The sequence below is a fragment of the Harpia harpyja genome, chromosome 12 (assembly GCF_026419915.1).
Source record: "Harpia harpyja isolate bHarHar1 chromosome 12, bHarHar1 primary haplotype, whole genome shotgun sequence".
NCBI lineage: Eukaryota > Metazoa > Chordata > Aves > Accipitriformes > Accipitridae > Harpia > Harpia harpyja.
The window spans coordinates 1,480,185-1,500,773 of NC_068951.1; the positions used below are offsets into that span (position 1 = coordinate 1,480,185).

General features: G+C 42.5%; 1 protein-coding gene across 1 annotated transcript in view; it reads right to left on the reverse strand.

The window, feature by feature from the left end:
- The window catches only part of KSR1 (kinase suppressor of ras 1), a 72,069-nt gene that overhangs the window by 14,418 nt on the left and 37,062 nt on the right, over positions 1-20,589 (reverse strand). Inside the window, exons 2-7 of the mRNA XM_052803310.1 lie at positions 18,925-19,065; positions 7,446-7,593; positions 4,805-5,276; positions 3,373-3,377; positions 1,386-1,446; positions 210-293 (exon numbers count right to left, since the gene is read on the reverse strand). Coding sequence (XP_052659270.1) covers positions 210-293; positions 1,386-1,446; positions 3,373-3,377; positions 4,805-5,276; positions 7,446-7,593; positions 18,925-19,065 — 911 coding nt within the window. The remainder of the gene's footprint in view (positions 1-209; positions 294-1,385; positions 1,447-3,372; positions 3,378-4,804; positions 5,277-7,445; positions 7,594-18,924; positions 19,066-20,589) is intronic.

A 20,589-nucleotide genomic window follows, 5' to 3' on the forward strand; every position in this document is an offset into this window, starting at 1 on the left:
GGCAGGGAAATAAATTTGGTTCATCCATGCGTCAGGCTGCCAACCTAAAGTATAAGTTGTGCCAAAGCATCCCTTTGCCAGTTCAGAATCTGACTGAAAAAATTATGCCACTGCTAAGAGTGCATCATATCAAGATATACGTGTTACTGGCAAACTTTAATGAATCAAATCCAAAGTTCCTCTGAAAAAGATCATCGCTGTGTGCTCACCTGCAGTACTTACACTTCACCCCAAACATCATGCTTTTCTGACAGACTTGGCAAATCTGAGATAACCAAGACTTTGTAGAGAACCTGAGTAGAGACAAGAGGGGAAAAATGATGTTAACTGGTGCCTAAAGGAAAATCAACATCTGTAGGTAGTTACAGACAGGCTATACTTCTTTAGCTCTTTCTGAAAAGGGCAAGCGGTGTTGTGGAAGAGACTTCTCACTTTTCTGATCAAAAGCAACTGAAAGAAGGTTGGCACCAACTGTGCAGGCCTCTTGCTACTTTCTCTCCGCTCTTGGACAGGGACAAGATGTGCTCAGAGGTGTCTCTGACAAGGAGACAGAGTGTGCATGAACATGCATCTCTAGAAGGTCCTCAAAGCTGCAGGTCAGCAATTACAGATCTGAAGCCTCATGCAAAGACACCCAAGTGATAGAATATCACTTCTTTTCATAAAAAACCTCAAACTGGAATTGAGCTTCACCTCATGAAACAAGCAAGAGGGAGCAGCCAGCACACACTCCAAGTGCAGATCCAGCCTGTGAGCACGTGCTGCCTAACAGTCGCTGGTGTCCCTCCTCAGATCAGCAGGACATGTCACATGGTGCTGGTTATATTCACCTGAACATCTTTGTAGAACTGGGACCCAATTTATGGCAGATGAGTGGTGGTGGGAGTGTTATCCCTTTTACCAGAAAATTAAACTGATAGGTTTCTTTGGCATGAGAACTGGCTGACCCAGTTTTGGTTTGGATTTGGGAAGGGGGGATGCAGGAAACTACAGGGGAGGAAAAGGGAAATGTATGCTCTTCCACATAGAGAGGAAGGAGCAGCTTCCCTTTCATTTGTAGCACTGGAAGTGTTTTAGAAAAGGCATTGTTACACATTTGGCATGCTTGGTCCTATCACCCCATACACAACATTGCTACCACTGGTATGCTAGTCATTACAGAATCATGAGTCAACTGGCTTTGCAAAAAGGATTTCAAGTGTATATATTAAAAAGAAATGAAGCTGAAATACATAGTTAAGGCTGAACTTGGCAAATGAGGCACCTGACCCAACTTCAAACCTATCTTAGAGTCATGACTGCTACAAACACACTAAATAGCATGCTTTCCTCATCTGACCCCTCAGTTTGTTTCGTTTGTGGCTCACACAGCACTTGTGGCTTACCTGTGTGTTACAGCTAAGCCGAAGTCTCTTCGTACTGTTTGAGGGGATCCTTGGGAGAGTTCTGATGGAGAATAAAAGGATGCTTTAGGGAAGCATTACTCACAAGCGTGCTTACCAGTCTAGACAGAAACAAAGTGATCACTGTCATAGATAAGGACTAGAAGCCATGACACTGTTAGTAGCACAGCTGAGATTGGTTTGCCTTCTGCTGTAAAGCTACTACCAGATACTACTCCTCTATTTGTTTTCATATGGAGGCAATGTAAGATAAGATTTGGTGGTGGAATCATAATTTTTCTCTCTTTTTGTTAAATCATTATGTTTTACATTTAGGGATTACAGAATTCCATCTGATTAGGGCTAGGCCATTCTTAAAACAAAGTGGAAAGTCAGACTTTACTCCCAATTGGTTTACCAGGAATACCATCACCCAGTTTTCATGCAGTGTCAGTAGACTTCAGAATATTCTCTTACACTGAAAATTATGATCTCCGTTTTATAGACAGCGCCAGTGTAACCCAGACGAATAAAAAGATTTATGTGAGATCACTTAGCTAGCTGGTAAGTGCAGAAATGGAGACCCAGACTTCAAAATGCCAGTCCAGCACTCCAGTGGTTATACCACATAACTTCCTAAAAACTCTCAAATACTAAGATTCTGGCATATTTCCTGAATTAAATCTACAGCCGTATTGGAAATCTGGAGAAAAGTCAAATCTGCAAGTATCAACACAGCTTCAAGGCTGGATACTGTCAATGCTTACAAAAAGCAAGTCTCTTTATTTGACCCTAGATGGCACCAGATTCTTTTTTATCATTATTCCAGTGAACTTTTAAAGGCATCTGTGGTCTTTGGCATCTTAGAATAGGCTGGAATGACTAGTTGCTTTTCCAAGGAATATTGATGATCTAATATGGCCATTCAAATGCAGAGTGATCTGAATTAATCATAATACAACAGTTAAGATGGCTGTTAATACCAGTTAAGAAGGCTAAATCCTTACTGAAGAGTCCTAATGAATATAAAAAAGTTTGGAATTGAATGGGACTTGAAAGCGCCTACAGTATAGATTTTAAAACAGACAATACGACTATATGCATAGAAGCACCAAAATTCTTCATTTCTGTTTGAATTTATTCTAATGCTTTTTTTATTTATTGCATAAATTCTATCAATCTCTACAGAGAAATGCTCAGATTTCTGCTTGCATTTTCATTTTACAATTTTCTTTCTATGCTGCTTCATTTCTGAAAGTAATTCCTGGGATTTTTGTTTTAAAGGGCATTAGATATACGTGTGGTGCTATAATGTCCTTATTTAGACTTTTATACTTTACAAAAAGGTGAGATTCTTTCCAAGATGCCCGTATCTTTCTATATTAGCTTCCAGGGTTACAGGTTGTGTCTGAGACAGACACACATAGTCACATCAGGATAGCTAAAACATTAAATGGCATTGATACGTCACTGCATAAAAAAACCACAAGTCCTAGTCCTGTATGCCATTAAACGTGAATAGACTCATCAGCATCAGAGGAAGCATTCCACATTTAAGCACATGCTGAAGTGTTTCTCAGAAGGTTGCACACAACTGTCTAATTTCGTTACAGAGATACTTGGCAATGAATATCCAAAGATACTAAATGGTTAGATATGAAGTTATTTCTAGTACCAAGAGGCATCAATAACAGCTGTCTGAAGTCACAGACAAGCAATTACACCCAAACCCCTTGCTTTAACCCTTTAAACGTCAGTCCTTTTCCTTGCTTTTGTCATCTGAAGAAATACCAGGTACAAAAAAGACCATGTAAACATCCTGCAGTTCTCCAGTAGGCCAAGCTCCTGTTAAAGTTAACAGAAACTCTGGGATAGAAGGCCCTATTGACGACCTCCAGAGGTTGCACAGGGATGATCAACAGATAGTTGACAAGGACAGGTTCTTCTCTCTCAGCAATGAAACGAAGACAGCCCTGTAAAAATCTCTTACCGAACCTAGAGAGAGAGGAAAAAAAAAAAAAAAAGTGGGTTTGTTTTTTTTTTGACATTCATATTCATGTGACAGGATACACACTTTGCTAGAGCAGAAACTCCTTCCTGCAGCGTTTGATGTCAGGTTTACAAACATCTCTGGTTTTGCACAGGCTCCTGAGGTACCTGCATAGCCAATATTTTCCTGCCTACAAATGGTAGTCTTTGCTGGGTAGCTCCAGCCTGTGAATGAAGCATACAAGAATGCACCTGAATTTTGGCCTGTAGACGAGAAGTGTTAATGGGACTGTGCAATTCAGTCAGCTGGCAGACTCCATGGAAGTGCCTGAATCACAGAAGTGCTACCTTTTGCAATTCCTATCAGACTTAACCAATAGGACCTGGATCACAGCAGAACCAGGTTCTTACTACTGAATTTCAGAATAAAGCTGTGCATTGGCCACAGATGCTTACTTGCTGCATTTAGATGTTCAGCAATTTGCAGGTTTTAGGATAATACTTCATATGCACTTGCAGTGTGGAAGAATACTGTACTGCTTACATGGCTACACATTTATGATGAACTCTTTCATATCAGCAGGCAATACAATACTGCAGCACCAAAAAGCACAGCCCTTTGCTGTTAATGCTTACACTCAGAATCTCAACTCCATTCTGAGCTGGGCTAGTTTCCCTTATAGAAAAATGTAATTTTGGCAAAAAGGTCCTGAGCAGAACAGGCTCTTTGAACTCTTCCAGGTGGTCAAAGAGTTAGGGTAAATTGTAATGACCCAGTGCCTGCTACAGATTTGTATGCTGACCTAAGTCTCTGAGATGTTTAGGGATAGCCAGTCTTTGGAAGACACATTTCTTTCCCAGTTCCAACTATTAGTTAAATGTTAGATTAATACCTTCCATCGCACCTACACAAAAAAAGCATATCTCAAAGCCTGGATCAGTCCAAAAAAAGGTGTAGCCTAAGACCATTTGTCTTGTTATGGAGCTATAGTTGTCTATACTGTAATATATGTGTTTTAAAGCTCACACTAGCAGCTAAAATACATCTTAAGGTAAAAACATAAAAGAATACCAGCCACCTGAACTGTGAAGAACATTTAAGGACAGAAGAGAATTCTAGTATGTGGAATGGCTACTAGATGCTTGAGAAAAACTGTTTGGGGTCCTCTAATAGCAGCAGCCATCCCAACCTCCCCAGCAGGTGCAATTTCAAATAAATTCAAATAAATTTCAAGTAAAGTACGCTAATAACAAGCAGGTTTTGTGGTTATCTTAGAATATCCCACTGATAGAGATTCTCAGACTACAATGAAACTATGATGAGGCAACTGGACACCAGCTCTTTCACAGAGTCAGAACTGGAGCACTGAATGCCCTTTGGTATAAACACAGCCCACCAGTGCCCGTGGGGAAGGAGGAATTGTCATGCTTACTTTATTGGAGGAACTTCATCTATCCTGTTTCCCAACTGTGATTCATGGGACTTGCTCCTTGTGAGGGTTGGAAAGTTAGGTAGCAGCTGAAACACCTTCCGGCAAGGGGGAGGAGGAGTCCGTGGTGGCTTCAACTTATGCCGTCTCTTGGCTTGAGGAGTGGTTGGTGGAGTGATGGTGATGCTGTGAGGAGTCCTTGGTGTTAACCTTCCACTGTGTGCGGGGAATGCAAAAGGGTCCAGGAGGTTTTCTGCATAGATAGAAGGTCCATGACTTGAGGCAAGAGAATCTGAGGATGGGATTGTAGATACTGACACGGAGCGTGCCTGCTGGCTGTTGCCCTTGGGAAGGTGCAGTGCAGAGGGAGTCCATGTGGGCGCAGAGGAGCAGGGGGATTCGATCGTGTTTGTAGAGCTGTTCTCTCGGCGTGCCTCAGAAAGATTCATCAGCACATCATCTTTTAACTCCCCACCTGCTCACCAACCGTAGCAATGTTAGTGATTGATTAAAAAGAAAAGCCAACGTATATACACATACTACATCACGCTGCTTTAGGCTATACGGTGAGGTTTTTTCCCCTGCTTTGCACCTAGCCAAGGTGCAAGCCTAGTTTCTCCTCCTCTGACACCCATCAGCTAAAGTAACCTTTAAAACGAGAATGGCAGTAACTACCCTTACTTTCCTATCTATCTGTAGCTATGTATCTCAAAAGGTAAAATCAGGTCCTATGTTCTAAGATGGGCTGAGTTTTAACAGTTTGGGGCCCTATTGAAAAATGTGAGATAGACATGCCTACATAAAACAGGCATCCACACCCTACTGCAAACCTATGTGGATTTAGTGCCAATCTGTTTAGATTAATCTGAACATCCAACCTGGCATCCTGTCTGCTTTTAGACCAGCCTTTGGTAAAAAGAGGCAACTATTTTCTATTAGCCAACAGAACTGCTAAATACCACTTAAACTGAGAAAGGCCATTAGATTGGAAATAAGGAGTATGTAGGAGCTGCTGATACTCATTTGGCCACTTTCTCTCTGGCATGTAACCAGTGCCTAGAACTCACTTGACACCTGGAGTACTGGGGCACTGCTGTTCCATTACAGGCAGCAGCAGCACTCAGCACAGAGCTGCTGTGTTTGGTCAGACTGTATTACCTAAAGCTGCACCAGGGACAGACAGCTGGACAGAAAGGAACCACCACATCCTGCTCGATCGCTGGTGCAGCCCAGCACTGCCTTCTACAATGCCTAGCATCGTAGTTCAGATTGGTCCAGTACAACTGTACACCAATTCTGGGTACAAATGGAAAAAAAAAGTACAAAGGCCTGCAGGCAGCAAAGCGGGAATGCACAAATTATTGGGATAATTTCAGAGGCTTAATTCATCAGGTTAACTCTCTGGCTTAATTTTAAGTATGTCCTTAATGACTCAAATCAAGGTGAAAAGTCAAAGCTCCAGGGCCTGATGTCCTGTTGACCAGTCAGTGGTTGAAAAGAGATCATATACCTGGATTTTTAAAAATGCCATTTCTTTATAATAAGTGAATGCCATGATTTCTGAACAATGGCTTGTTTTGCCACAGTATGAAGGGGAAATATGTGACAATCCAGGACAAGAAAGATTAGAAAAAAGGAAATATGAAACTGAGCTGTTTGCTGACTTTTCCATTAACTAATCTTTATGATTTGCAAATGGTATGAACTGTCATAATACCAACAGGAAACATCACCTTTCAGTGACAGATTGATAATTGCTACAAAGAACAATCTGATGCACATTAGTACCAGTATGCTGTGAGAAACACTGTCACACAAACAGATTTTACAATGCCTTTGAAAGTAGGCTGGGGAAGGTGATAGGGAAGGTGGTGAAACAGCACTCTGGGAATCTTGAGCTTGACTGATCTTAAGTAACTTGGTCAGATCCATTTGCATGCTGAACACATGCATTTCTAATTACACAGTACCCTTCTTTCCATAATTTCAAGGTAAATCAGGGTTCTTTCTAGCTCTTGAATCTGCTGTTGGGATTTGGTTAATGATTCTATGAATTCTAGCAAACAAAGATAGCAGGAGGCAAGCAGTTTTAAAGAGAAGTGAATCAACTGGCACACTACAAGCTACTCAGTGATAAAGGGTTGTCAGAGCAATGTTTTTCTCTTCCAAAGCATTGAGCTAAACAATTACTTCTGAGCAGCGTAATGCCAAACAGAATTACACCTTCTCTCTGAGCTGGCAATATTTGGGGAGGGGATTACCTACAAGAAATCTGGTCATATTCGTTAGGTCAAGGATATGTGTACTGAATGATGAAGGATTAACTGGAACATTAGACATAACTCTGAACAGAGAGGGAATAAGGATATAGTCTGTTGACTAAGAGAGGATATTTCTACATACATTTATTTCCATTTATTTATTTATTTGGCATGCTGTCAGAACCAAATCAAATCCACAGCTCTAGATGCGTTTGATCACTGCAACTTCATGTACATCCAAGAGCCATAACCTGATACTGGTTAGAGAATATAGCCAAAGACATTGTCTAGGGGTTTTTGCAGATTGTCTCATATGAAAGGAAGCAGTATGGGGGCCAGGTTGCCGAGAAACTAATACCATAGAACAACAAGGCAGTCTGTACCTGATTCAGTCACCTTCCGTAAGCAGCTCAGTGCCCCATTGAGTCTGGAGCACTCCTCATCTCTGGCACCACATCTCTTCATTGTTTCTTTCACCTTTGACTCATTCATTTCTAGTAAGGCATCTAAGGTTAGCTCCTCTGGTATTCTCTGCAGAAAAACATGACGATACATTCATTTTTTTTTAATATACATATATAAATAAAACTGTCACTTGTTATTCTGATGTACTTTAAATAGTGCCACTGTCTCACTGCCTGGTCTGACTCATGATTTACTCATTTCGGTAGCGCACCTCTCTTAAGGATCACTGGGTCAGAAATGACCATGCGGCAGATCTCAGCAGTGCTCAAGAGCTGCTCTCTCTCCTCCCTACATCATGAGAGACCAGGTGTATGCCTGAGTGTGCTCTGGATCACTAGGATGTTATGGTCATTCTCTGGTATTTAAGTTAGGATTAGAGGTGATTGAAATATTATTCTCCCCTTGTGGAAAGTTTTCACTCAGTATTTTTGAAAAGCTACTAATGAAAGCTTAACTTTTTCATTAACAATAGCAGTCAGAAACAAAACAGGCCTAAAACCTGAAAAAATGTCAGATAAAGATGTTTGGCTTTTCAGTAGGGAAATGAAAAGTAAAAACAGTGAGGAAAATTACTTCTTTGGTTAAACAAAAAGAAATGTTTTGACAAAGAGATAGCAACCTCCTCCTCAAGCAATTTTTCCTTCATTGGAGAACTAGCCTTACCCATATCTTGCTTGGAAAGATATTTGTGCAGAACTTCTTGTACATCTTAATACACCAAAGCCCCCAAAAGTGATAAGGTTTAGATCAGGCAGACACAAAAGATACAAGAGACTGGAAAGCATGAAATGATCTGGTATTTCCTGACACACAACTGAGCTGTGTCGCCTCTCTCCTCCCCCAGTCAAATGTTTCCAGTGTAAGTCTGCAGCAATTGTGGTTAATAAACAAAACCAGGATATTTAGCCCAGATACCCAGGAATTTCCCTGAAAGTTTTGCCTAAACAAACCTCACTGCTGCCTACTCTCACAATGAGATCACAAATTTCACAATATTTGGCCTCTTTCCTAAAGTTTCAACTCCTGGAATCAAGCTATATAAAAGGGTTTCAACTTTTATTTGAAGGGGAAACTCAAAAGTGTGTCTCACTGTTTGGAGAAACAAAAAGCTTGAAATCCTCCAGATTCTTAAACCCCGCTTCTGACTATAAATCAAATTTGAATCTTGTTGAATGTCCTTTAACAATCGCATCTTTCTTAATCCAGACTCATGCCTTTGAGATCTGACGCATGACTTTTGATTTTAACTGTGACAGGGCTAGAAACAGCCTCAACCTTTGGAGTTTTGTAGGTGGTAACACAAAGAGTAATCACACAGTTTCCATTTTTAGTAACTGTTGCATGGAGCAAAGAAAAAGAATAAATTAAGAAAGGGTAGAAGTCTAAGAAATGCATCCTGCATCTGCTGTCACATGCCCTGAACTGGATGAAACACAAAACACAGCTGACTCAAGGAGAGGCCAAGAATTTAAACGAGCAGTAAGCACAAAGCAGGTCCATAGTAGAGCCAGAGTTCAATGAAGTTTGGGTAAATTTTCTTGTTCTTCTATAATTAATATTAGCAGAATAACAAAAGCACAGCTATCCCAGCTGACAATGGGTATTATTATTCATTTTTCTGCACAGCTGCACCACCAAGATGCAGGAGTAAGACTGCCCCAAAAAGCTTGCTCCTGAATGACTTCCACTTGGATAAAATGCAGGAAGCACAAAGAGTCCAATGAAAACGCAGTGCAAACTCTGCCCTCCTGGAATTTCTAACCTGATATTACACTCCAAAGGACAAAAAACCCCAGGGGTTCAGATCATCTGAGCTGAAACTGGAATGAGTTTCCACAACTCAAATATTCCAGCATGAAGCCAGTACAGGTTTGCTCACACACAGCCCCAGCCAAACTGGGCTGATAACAACAGAATTAAACCAAGTCTTTATTATAGTTAGTTATTTCCCCAGCACCCCCTGAATTCCTCTCCCCGGCACACAGACGGGCAGTTCACAGAAGCATCTTTGTTCAGCGGTTATCACAAGGGCGGCTCTGCGACGCAGGATATCAGCCTCGCAGGAACACCAGCAGCTCTAAAAGGGACAGTGACTGAGGGCAAACATGCAATGAGTTTTAGCGTCATTTGGAAGAAAGTTTTCTGCACCACCAACCCTGTGCTCTGCAGTGGGGAAGGTAATGTTTCCCTATTAAGCATAAGGGAAAGCCAACATCTCTTAAAAAAATATTTATCCCATTTCATGCTTTTACACGGTCTTAGAGTAAGCTGGATTACAGCGATGTCATTCTTGAATTATCTTGAAACATTTCCTCACTCCCACCACTCCCCACTATGAAAACAGCCCAGATTACGTAGCCACTGTTTTAAGCAGCAGCAGCATTCCAGATCCCAGTGTAAGCTACCAACCAAGTCACGTTACCCAGTATCACCTCACTTCCCTATCCTTCCCGTGACACAAATGTGACCGGTAACTTATTAGAGCTATTTGTAAGTCAATCAGAAAAGTGGAAGAGACTAAGATGTCCTTGGGAACGCAAGCTTTTCCACCACAGCCAGTTCCATAGCCCAGACTTTAAATGGCCAGCACAAGCAGCTGAAATGCAGGGCCAGCAGGGATGGGACATGTCACAGCACCATTGGGGATCTGGTGTCTCCAGTGCCTGCTCTGTGGCAGGATCCAGAGTGGACAAGCACCACTGATCTGCAGTGTTAATACTCAGGGCAGTGACTGACACAGTGGGGTATCAAGGCTGGGCAGCAAACAACATCTGGGCTGGCAGAAATGCTAGTGAGCTACAATGCTTCATAAAAGCAAGCGTGGCATTAGGTACTGAAAAAGGTTCTCCCTGCCCAGTTTAGGGATCACAGGAAAGTTAGTAAAGCAAATCCCAATAAAATAATTTTTAAAAAACCCCAAACAACGGAGGGTAGAAAAAAAAGGAGGAAATCAGTCTGGTCTGCAAGCCTGTGTCCGATCAAGTAGCCAGGATGCAATCAGGTTCTCTTCTGTCCTTTCACAAGGAGGGCGAAGTACAGCAGTTACCTAGGGCAGATGGCACCGCACCTTTGACAAGAGCCTTGTACCTGTAGTTAGTCCTCAGTGGAGTAAGAAATGGGCTATTAGGCCTTTGGACTGAAAAAACTAAGTATATACACTGAATGTGTGCTTCAGTTTGCATCAGTAAGGCAGAATTGACTATTTTAACTTACCCCAAATTAGCTCTTCTAGTTGTGCTAGTATAGACAAGGCTTAACTGGGGAATTCCCATTTCCTACTGTAAGAGGTATGTGGAATGGCATCCGGGCTCAGCTCCTGAGCGTAGCAGCACACACACTCACTGCTCCCACGGCACAACTCACAAGCACAAAATTCTTGAGCTCACAACAGGTACTGATGCCTGAGGATGGCAGGGATGGGGTCCTGCAATATTCACAGAGTGGGCCTGGGTCCTGCACAGTGGTGTTCAGAGCCTCACAAGTCCTTCTCTCATTCCCAGAGGGGAGCATAACCCAATGCTTACTGGCAGAGAGAACTTAGCTGTAACATCTTTGTCCCATGGCAGCTTGATAGTTAAGCTCCAGGATTGCCTGTTCTTGCAAGTCTGATAGTGTTTAGTGCTTTTCTTTTTTAAAGATCAACCCCCTGCAACCAGGAATCCCCAGCCTTTACTTAATTTTTAAGCCTTCCTGGTTGCAGACAAAAACCTTGAAAACAATTTTTTTTAAATTACAAAACATTCTAAACTATTGAGCTTTTTAGAAGTGTTAGGGCATTTTTTCCTTTGTCTCATTCATTTGCAGGACACAATCACTATGGAGGGCTTGATCACCCCTAAGCTGACTGGTTTCACTTCCTTTAAGCAGGTCTGTGCTCTACCACTCAATGTGTGGCCTGCCATGAAAAGCTATAAGGGTTCACATGAGGCACTACTGAGCAGCAAAGGGCAGCCCCAGCTCTTCACTGCGAACTTTGCTCTGCATCCCTAGCACAATCTCATGCAGACACGCATCCTGACAAAGGCTCCAGCCTGCTGCTAGCTTGCTCCCTTCCTGGGCCTGCACGTAAAGTCCAGTCTACGCTTTTGCTCAATAGTTTAATTTTAGAAAGACAGAATAGCAAGTTGTAGGAAAGTATAAGTACAGAAAAGGAGATTATATTTAAACAATCCCAATGACCTTGAGCTGGGAGAGCTCAGACTTTCTGAACCTGCTGCCAGCCCCCATGACACGCGACAAAAGAAATAAGCCTTAAAAGGGGGGGGAGGGAGGGGAAGTAAGAGGCTTTCTTTAAACAGCCACTCCTGTGCTGCACATATGTGGTGGCTTAATATAAAACTGGTCAACCTGATCCCTTTAAGATTGGCCTGATATGATTTAGCTCTGTGTTAGCCCCCCAGCCAATGTGATAATGATGAGGGTCACTAGTTCAAGATGGCTCTTAAAACAGGTTCAGTTGCTGCTGATGCTCTGACTCAGCTGTTGAGTTAGGGGGAAGAATGTCCCCTGTGAAGCACCCTGGCAGCATCCATCTCAGAGGAGCATGTGGTGGGCTCCAACCCCCTCAGTGCAAGTGCAATTCTGGGCCCTTGCAGAGGGGTTACTCCCAATCTTCAGCACTGAATGTGAGAAATGTGGGTCCAACAGACCTCTCTTTATTTCTTTCTTCATGGGTGCTGTGGCTTTAAAAAAATACAGCTTTAAAAAAATGCAGCTTAAAGGCTTGCATTAGGGCCAAGCTAAGTACCATCTCCCTGGGCACACCTTGCCTTGACTACAGAATGACAGGGGAAGCTGCAAGATATTCAGATACTACTCTAATAATAAGGTCAGATTAAAAAAAAAAATGAAAGCAAGCAAGCAGGGGGGGACAGAACCTGCTGTCAATCTTTTAGCACCTCAAAACTGCCAGCAAAATCTAAAGCCTTACTCACCACACATTGCTCAGCAGAAGTGATGCTAAAAAACTCAAACCAGAAAATCATTCCTCTCTACAACAGGTAAGAGGACTTTTCTACAAAGCCCTCCTGCTTATCAGACATACAGACTGTGCACTTCATGGTACGCGTGTTTAAAAGAGAGAAAAGTAAATCACAGTGTATCCAAGAAGCCATCCAAAGGTTAGTCTCAATTAGTCAGGGTGAAGAGTTCACAGTAGTGTAAGAAGGTCTTTAATCTTGTCTGGTGTCCAACTTAAATCCCTGAAACATGGCAAAAATGCTGGTATCTAACACAGTGGATGGGTTATTTTTGGTAAAGATTCCTCCCTGCAGATAAGCCTACGGAGCTAATGCTGCTGCTAGCACTCTGCAAAATTAGTCTGACCTGCTCCTCGACCTAGTAGACATGGCTCTTCCTATAAAGCCGGACAGTTGTCAAGGCCCCAAATGCCTCCTCTTAAATCAATACATTCCCTCACCAATCATCCTCCTGTAAAGCACCAGATGCTAGAAGAGAAAGCCCATTACATAAGGTGCTTAAATTCCCACTGATAGCTCTAAGCAAAGCATGTAAGGATGCTCTTAAGAACATCTTGTGCCTGCTAGTTGTTATTTTGCTGTGGTTTTCTGGTGTCCAGTGAAGAAGGTACTGAAAAATTGTTGTATTATTACATTTCTGGAGATTGTATGGGCATTCTGGAAAGCCTCTCACATGAATTTCTAGCTTGCATTAAGCTGTGAGTATACACAGGCAATGGTTTCACATAACATCTCCCTCTTCACTGTTTCACCTCTCACACAACAGGTAGGGTGGAGGGGAGCTGACAGTCTCAGGGCATTCCCATTCAGTTTGCTCTTTGTGGACAGCATAGGTGCTGTCACTTACTACTTTTCTGTGGGAAAACAGATGTAGCGGTTGCAGCGTTTCACTGCAGATCCTGAGGGGTAGCGTGAGCCTCTTGCTGACCTCAAGCCATGAACGATTCACAGCGGGACAAGGCTGCAAGGGGCACCTGGACCCCCTGGCAGGGGAAGGGAACCCTGACAGTAGTGGAGAGTATTTTCCAAGAGCTGTTTACACTGGGGAGGGGCCTTCAGCTGGAACATAGGGATGGACTTTTAGATCCAGGAAGCCTGCAGGACAGAGTTAATTTGCATACACACAATTAGCACATTCAGGGTCTCTGCTATCTGGCAGTCCAGTCAGAGCTTCTGCTGCCAGACCCATGGAAATCCCCAACAAACAACTAAAGTCCTCATAGTCTGTTCATGCAGATATGCTGACAGAAAAAGATGAGAGGATACAGCTGTGGAAACCTGATAGGCTTAGGCAGATCTGCCTCTTCTATTCCCCCAACCAAAGTAAGGATGCACACACATAAACCCCACACTTTTCCTCCAACAAGTGATCAGCACGATCTGCTACAAGCTAGATCACAGTCCATGCAAGTATAACCAACCATCTGCCATGGTCTCAAAGTATCAATCTCACAGTATCAACCCTATGCCAATGCCTCATCCTCTACAGATTTTCACAGGGGCAGCAGGAGACTCTTAGCAGACAATTCCGACTCAAGGCATGACCCTTTCCTGTTCTGCTCCCCAGTGAGCCAAGTGCTGCCCCTGGTTTGCTCAGGAACCTCTCTCGACTACTTACAAGGCAGTAGGTCTTTGGCATAAATGCTAAATGGGGAACGAGACAAGTTTCACAAGCAAACAGGAGGTATTACAAAAAATATATATACATTAGGAGTCAAATACATTTCCCCAAATGGAACAGCCATAAACCAGACCCAGCCACAGCACTGTTTCACCTGCTCCCACATGGTCTCCCTAGTAGCAAAGTTCTGCTTATGTCCAGCAATCACTAGGGCAGGATTTGCCCCTCCCTGTGCATGACAGTTATCTACTCTAAAAACAGCTTTCCAAACTTGATTGACTGGAACCCCTGCTACATGGTGAGCAGGGCTGGTTCAAACATGTTTCAGAAGATGATAAGGAGGTAACTATGTTCTTAAGTTACTTTTTAAGATGGTAACAAGTTGTATGTGGGAACAAATATAATAGTTATGTTTCTGGGAAGAACAACAGTAAAGGCAGAGAGTGTTTTTTTCTGTGCTAAAGAAAATAAGCCAGTAGAGATTTTTTTAATCTCTTCTTTTTGGTAGACATGCCCCAAGCCCAGAACCCAGTAAGTAGCTCTGCAAGACACTTCTTCCATCAGCCCAAGAGTGGGGACAGCGCTATGTTCACATCCTCCTTCCCTCCCACTCCCCTCTCAATTTTTGACTCCAACTCTCAAGGGGAGCAAGACAATCCAGACCAGTATATTTTTCTAGGTCCATTTTCAGAGCAACTTTTACCCACTGGAGACTACTACATAGCTTAAATGTATCTTCTGTCTGTATGGTTCCTTGTGCTGTCTTTTCTAGTGTTCTCAGTTCAAGTATCTCTTTTCCCAGTTTCAATCCACCATATTTAACCATTTATGCATCATTTTTGGTATTAAACTACACGTACACAGTGCTAATCAATCTCTGGGACTCCTAACCAAAAACAAGGATTCCAGCATTTCCTAGAAAAATACTTTGAAAGAAAGTTACAGAGCAATATTAACCCAGCCCCAGAGCAGAACCTGCTCCACACTAGCCACCATTTTCTATGATAAAAATCTGTCTGGCAACTGATTAGAGGAACAACAACAAAGAAACAGAAATAGCACAAGTTGGGGTGGGTGTTCAAAGTTTCCTTACCCCTCAGAATTGTGTATTCAGAGAGCAAACATGATCACAAACTCGAAGCTTGTATTCACCACCTACCTCCAAGTCTGCTAGGTCCGCACATAACAGCCCTTTCACTCTACGCAGCATGACCGGCTGACTGTTATCCATGTTCACAGGAGTTTTAGCTGTTGCCCAATGCCATAAACAGTGCATTGTTATTACTATAATCTCTTCCAGAACTAAAAGATTTTATGAGTAGTCATTATTCTTGTTTTAAATATAGGTTTTCAAAAAAAGAAAGGAGCCCAACAACAAGACAGCAATTATAACAGCAAGAGCTTTCAAGCTTCACAATGTCTAGAGCAAGTCACTGAGCAAAAATAGTCTTTACTCTGGACTAGAGGAGTCAGCAGATATTCTAAATTAGAGCCGGTGCTCTATTTATGACAGGAGAGCCTGGGAGCTTCTGTGCTTCCCTGCATGGCAGCTTTATTTGGGAGAGGACTGGGAGGGGGGGAGAGAGGGGAGGGGAAGAGAGAGAGAGAAAAAGAGCATTGTTTTTCTAACCACTGAGCTAAAAAACTGCTTGCAATTAGGCTGTTTTTCAAAGGTGTTATGTCACAGATTAGCACAATCTTGAAATACTCCCTCCAGCAACACTAGAAATGCAAAGGGAATCAGAACCATTTAAAAAAGCAAAAAAACATGAACTCAGGCCTTTCTCCTAATTTGTCCCTGACAAGCAGTGGGCCACAGGAGAGCCCTCCACCTGCACGCACCTCCTACATTGTACCTGCTGTTTCTATTTAGATCTCAAAGGTGGCCAGGGAAGGGCTCTGTTGCAGCTATTCTCCCAGACTCTACAGGTACTTGGCAACTTCTCCAACTAGTTTCAGAGCCTAAGAGGGCTATGTGCCTAACATGAATACACTATTACAACATTTGTGGGGTTTTGCTTCTCTCTGTAGCACTTTTTGGAAGCATTAAGAAGGAAACCCAGTATGACTATTTCAGTTTTACAGTGAGCTAATAGTATCTTAGAGATGGGAAGTCATTCCCCAGTGTATCTTGTACACCAGCCACAGAACCAGGTATGGGACTCGAGTGTTCCCATTTTCATTGTCTGACCTACTCAGCCTTGTCTTTAAAGGCTCCCTAACCACCTCTCTCCCCAGTCATGTCACAGGCAGTGTGCACAAAGCTAAGGGAAAACATTATATATTTCTTAATAACTAACCTATTAAAGCTCCGTCTGTCAGTGATTTCCATTTTGAAAGCATTCAGCTGAAATGCAGTTCACATGCTGTATGAAATCTAAGGAACAGCAGGAATGATCCCATGATACCTGTAACATTTCTGAAAGACAACTCATCACAAACATCTCCTCTGCACTGTCTGCTGATGTCCATGCCACAAACACCAACAGTGGCTGCATTGCTATTTTCTAAGCAGTGAAATAATGGGACAAAAAAAAATCACTGCAAGAACAAAGCAATTAGTTTATTAGCCCAGCTATTTCCATTTCCCCCAGATTACAGCCTGTTCCAGCATGCCTACTCAAAAATAATTTTAATGACCCAATGGGTGTTGCATTTCTCCTGTCCAGCTAATATAAATGCTACAGAAGCTGTCTGCAGCTGCATGAAATGGATGCAGAACTTTTAAAAAATAACCATACATTTGGAATCACAGAGGAATTTAAATGCTTTGTACACCTCTTATATTTCTGTCCCAGAGAACAGAAGAAACATAGTTCATTACACTGGTCATTGCTTGGGAGGGGGTAGCAAGCGAGCACCAATAAAAATAATAAACAGCTGGAAAATGTTCTCTTCCTGCCGTGGACAGAAACCAAATTTATTCACCCTTTTTAGTGACCACATATATGGAAGGGCAGACTCAACCCTGTTTGCTCCCTTAATTAGCAGGCTGTGGCAGATTTGAACTGTCCACCTCCCGCCCCGCTTCCTCCACCCCTTTTCTTCACCTCTTCCCTTCCCCCAGTTCTGCAGGCATCACAAAGGATTCAAAAAAGAGCTACAAAGACATTCTTTTAGGCTCAGGCAATTCCAGTAACCTTAGAAACCAACAATAGTTGGGAGCCTGGCAGTTTGGCCACAGCAACAGGCTGCTTTTCTGTTCTCTCATTGTCACTACTGCACCTTTAGCTGTGGTACCCAAAACCTTGCTGGGGTGGAAGGCAATATCCAGCACCACATTCAAAATAAATAGTAGTAAATAAAAGGAACAACTCGGTCCTGAACTCATCCTATATCACCAGAGTCTGCTTAGTTACATCAGGACCAAGCTGGAATAACTTCCATGAAAATTTACTGAATTTTTCACTCAGGCAGATTCCTGCTGAAGTCAAAGAAAATTTTTGCTTGTGTAAGGATCAAAGGAAACTGAATGAGAACACTGTGATCTAGCCTGCAGAGCCAAAAATGGGAAAAAGAATAGAAAAGACCTTTTCTGCTTTGTTTAGCCATCAGTGGACTGAGCTCTACTTATATTGCCATTAACGTTACACTGAACTGAAGTGTCCCCAGTACAGAACAGCATGAGGAAGCCATGCACAGTCCAGACCCAAGGGAACAATCCGATGTCAGTGCCCTGCAGTCCTGGAGTTCCCATAATGCGGCTGGGATTTCAGGCTCCTCCTCCCCCCAAAAAAGTGTCAGAGACAGGAGCTGGGGGCCTTGGCTTATCTGGCTGTTTCTGATTCCAGCAGAAGTGTCAGATTATTCTGTGCAGTAAAGAGGCTTCCAGTGATTTGCATGTTAAGAATTAAACTGTAAAGATCAGAAGGAGCCATGGTCTGCGAGCATGAACAGCTGATGCCGGCCACCACAAAGACCACCACAGGAGAGTTATTCATTCCATTCTTTTACACTGATGCAATGCTCTTTGGTATCAGTTCGAACCAGAGACTTTACTCATGGTGTGTGTGTGTGTGTGTATATAAAATGAAAAAACCTCTCTTGTTTCTGAGCAAAGACTCCCACCCAGTCAAAATCCAGATCAAAATCCCCCTGCCCATTACTGGTTTGCAGTTCTCTTGATTTTGTAGTCTGAGTGCTGTGTGAGGCTATACAGTTTCAAAACCATCAGTCTGGGACAAACTTGTAAACTCTGACCTCTTTTGCTAGTCTAAATTTAGAGAGGGACGGTGCTATTGGCTATTTTTGGATCTTTACTGATTTATAATTGTGGCATGTATGCTTTTAGAAATAAATAGGCTGTAACAACTCAGCATTTTTGTCCATTTGTTGGATATGTCAGTGCACAAAATTGTAACTCTTGGTCCTTTTTTGGCTAGTACTGGACACAGAATATAGTATGGTACAGTACTATTATCTAAAAGGTAGTAAGTGATTAAGTTATGGCGTCATCCTCATGCCTAGCAGGCAGAAGGAAAGGAGGTCCTGGTAATGCAGGACCTTTGTCTCATACTGAGCAATAGGTGTGAGGTGTTGCTTCAAACGCTATTATGAGAAGATCCCTAACAACTCTGGGAAGAGGACAAAGTGAAGGGAGTGTTTCAGCACTCCCGCTGGGTGATCACTGCTTCTGGGAGAGAGGAAGCACGCTTTCCACCAAAGGTCCCTCTGTGTACCCACACACTCCCACCTTGCCAGAAAGTAAGTTCAGGAAACTAACTTAAACCCAGCAGGCAGCTGGGAATGTCTTGAAAAGGCAGGAAGGTTCTGTGCTGAGGGTTGTCTTCCCCTTACCTGTACAACTTCTTTCCTCACATTGACAATGTCTAACCAGTCATTGAATCTTGGGTAGCTGTTGAGCTCTGCTGTCCTGTCATTCAGGGGCACACTCAGCTTACACTGCCGTTGTCTGTGGATGTAGTCAATCAGTTTCACCTGTTGGGATCCAGAAAGTAAACAGTTAAGTTCCTTGGGATATGTTGTCATCTCCCTGGGCAATGTTGGTACAGTACCTAGCCAAAGGGGATGCTGGTTTGTGAGTGGGGCTCTTTCAGGATATAAAAATGACACACTCTTACAAGCACTCAGGGAAATTCATACAGGGAAGCATTTCCCTCACACCAAGCATCTTTACTCTTCAATATTTCAGCAGAAGACAGGACCTTGCAGGGCCCATCCATGCAGGGCTCTTCTCTAAACCCGTGTCAACAAAAGTTCTATGCAGAGGCTGGGTGTCGTGCCAAAATACAAAAGGGCATCCAAACCATTTGAAACAATTAATTACATTCAGTTTAAAGGCACTGCACATGTACATGCAACCTCATTCTGGATGCTGTAGGTATTGCCAGTCTAACCTGCAGGACTACGTGCCCATTCATCCATTGGTCCTGTATGTTTGTTATATTCTCTTACAGCTGGCTTTCATTTGGGCTGGAAGATCAGTGAGGCAGGAATAGCCAGAGTACCCAAAGACTCTGAGGCCCATTATCTGATGGGCATTTCTATCACAAAATCAACATTAAAAACAATGATCTTAAAAGAACAAAAATTCAGGCAGCTGGACTAGATGATCGTCGTACATCTTCTGTTCTAAAGCTTTATCCCAAAGCTTTTATCACCTGACCATCTCATGCCAAATGCACTACACAGGAACCGTCACTTTAGGCACAGAAAAATAAAATGACAAGAAGGAATATTATTTGTGCCTTATGTTTGCTTATCAAAAAGAAAATATTCTCAAAAGATTTCTCACTATGTCACACATTCCTGTGGGGCAGACCTGAGCTTCAAAACCTTCCTAACAAAACAATGCCTCAAAGCAAGTTAGTTGATCCGTGATTTATAAACCAAAACATGTTCTTAGTTAACAAATTTTAGCATTTGCGGCAAGATCAGACTACAAATGTAAAGGAAAAAACAAACATGGATTCTTTTGACCACTGTCGTATCTCTCCTCTTAAGTTTCTGCTCAAAATATTTTCGGTCTATGTATCTGAATGATGCTATACATGACTTGTATGCACAATCTGTGTTATACATGGGAAAGAGAATTAGATCATCTCCTCCTTCCCCAGATAAAGGATATGTCAGATATTATAGGGAAAAATAGATAATGTATTTGATCTCAACTGAATGACCACCATAGGGAGCATAATGCTTTTGGCCTGCTTATCAGTTTGCAAAAGCTACTACTTCATAGTAACTGTCCTAGAACAAATGCAAATTCTTCCTTGGCAGTATATGGGAATCGCTGGTTTTGTTGAAGGGGGGAAATTCTTTCTCCCTCTCATCTTGTTTACTGTGACCCAGTCCTGCAAACGTATAAACATGAGGTTGATCCGTGTGCTCTTACACACAACCCTGTTAAATTAGCAAGGCTCTGCAGGGGATAATAACAGAACATGCATAATAACAGAAACACAGTTAACCATAAACTAGCACTGAGCAGGAGGACCTGTA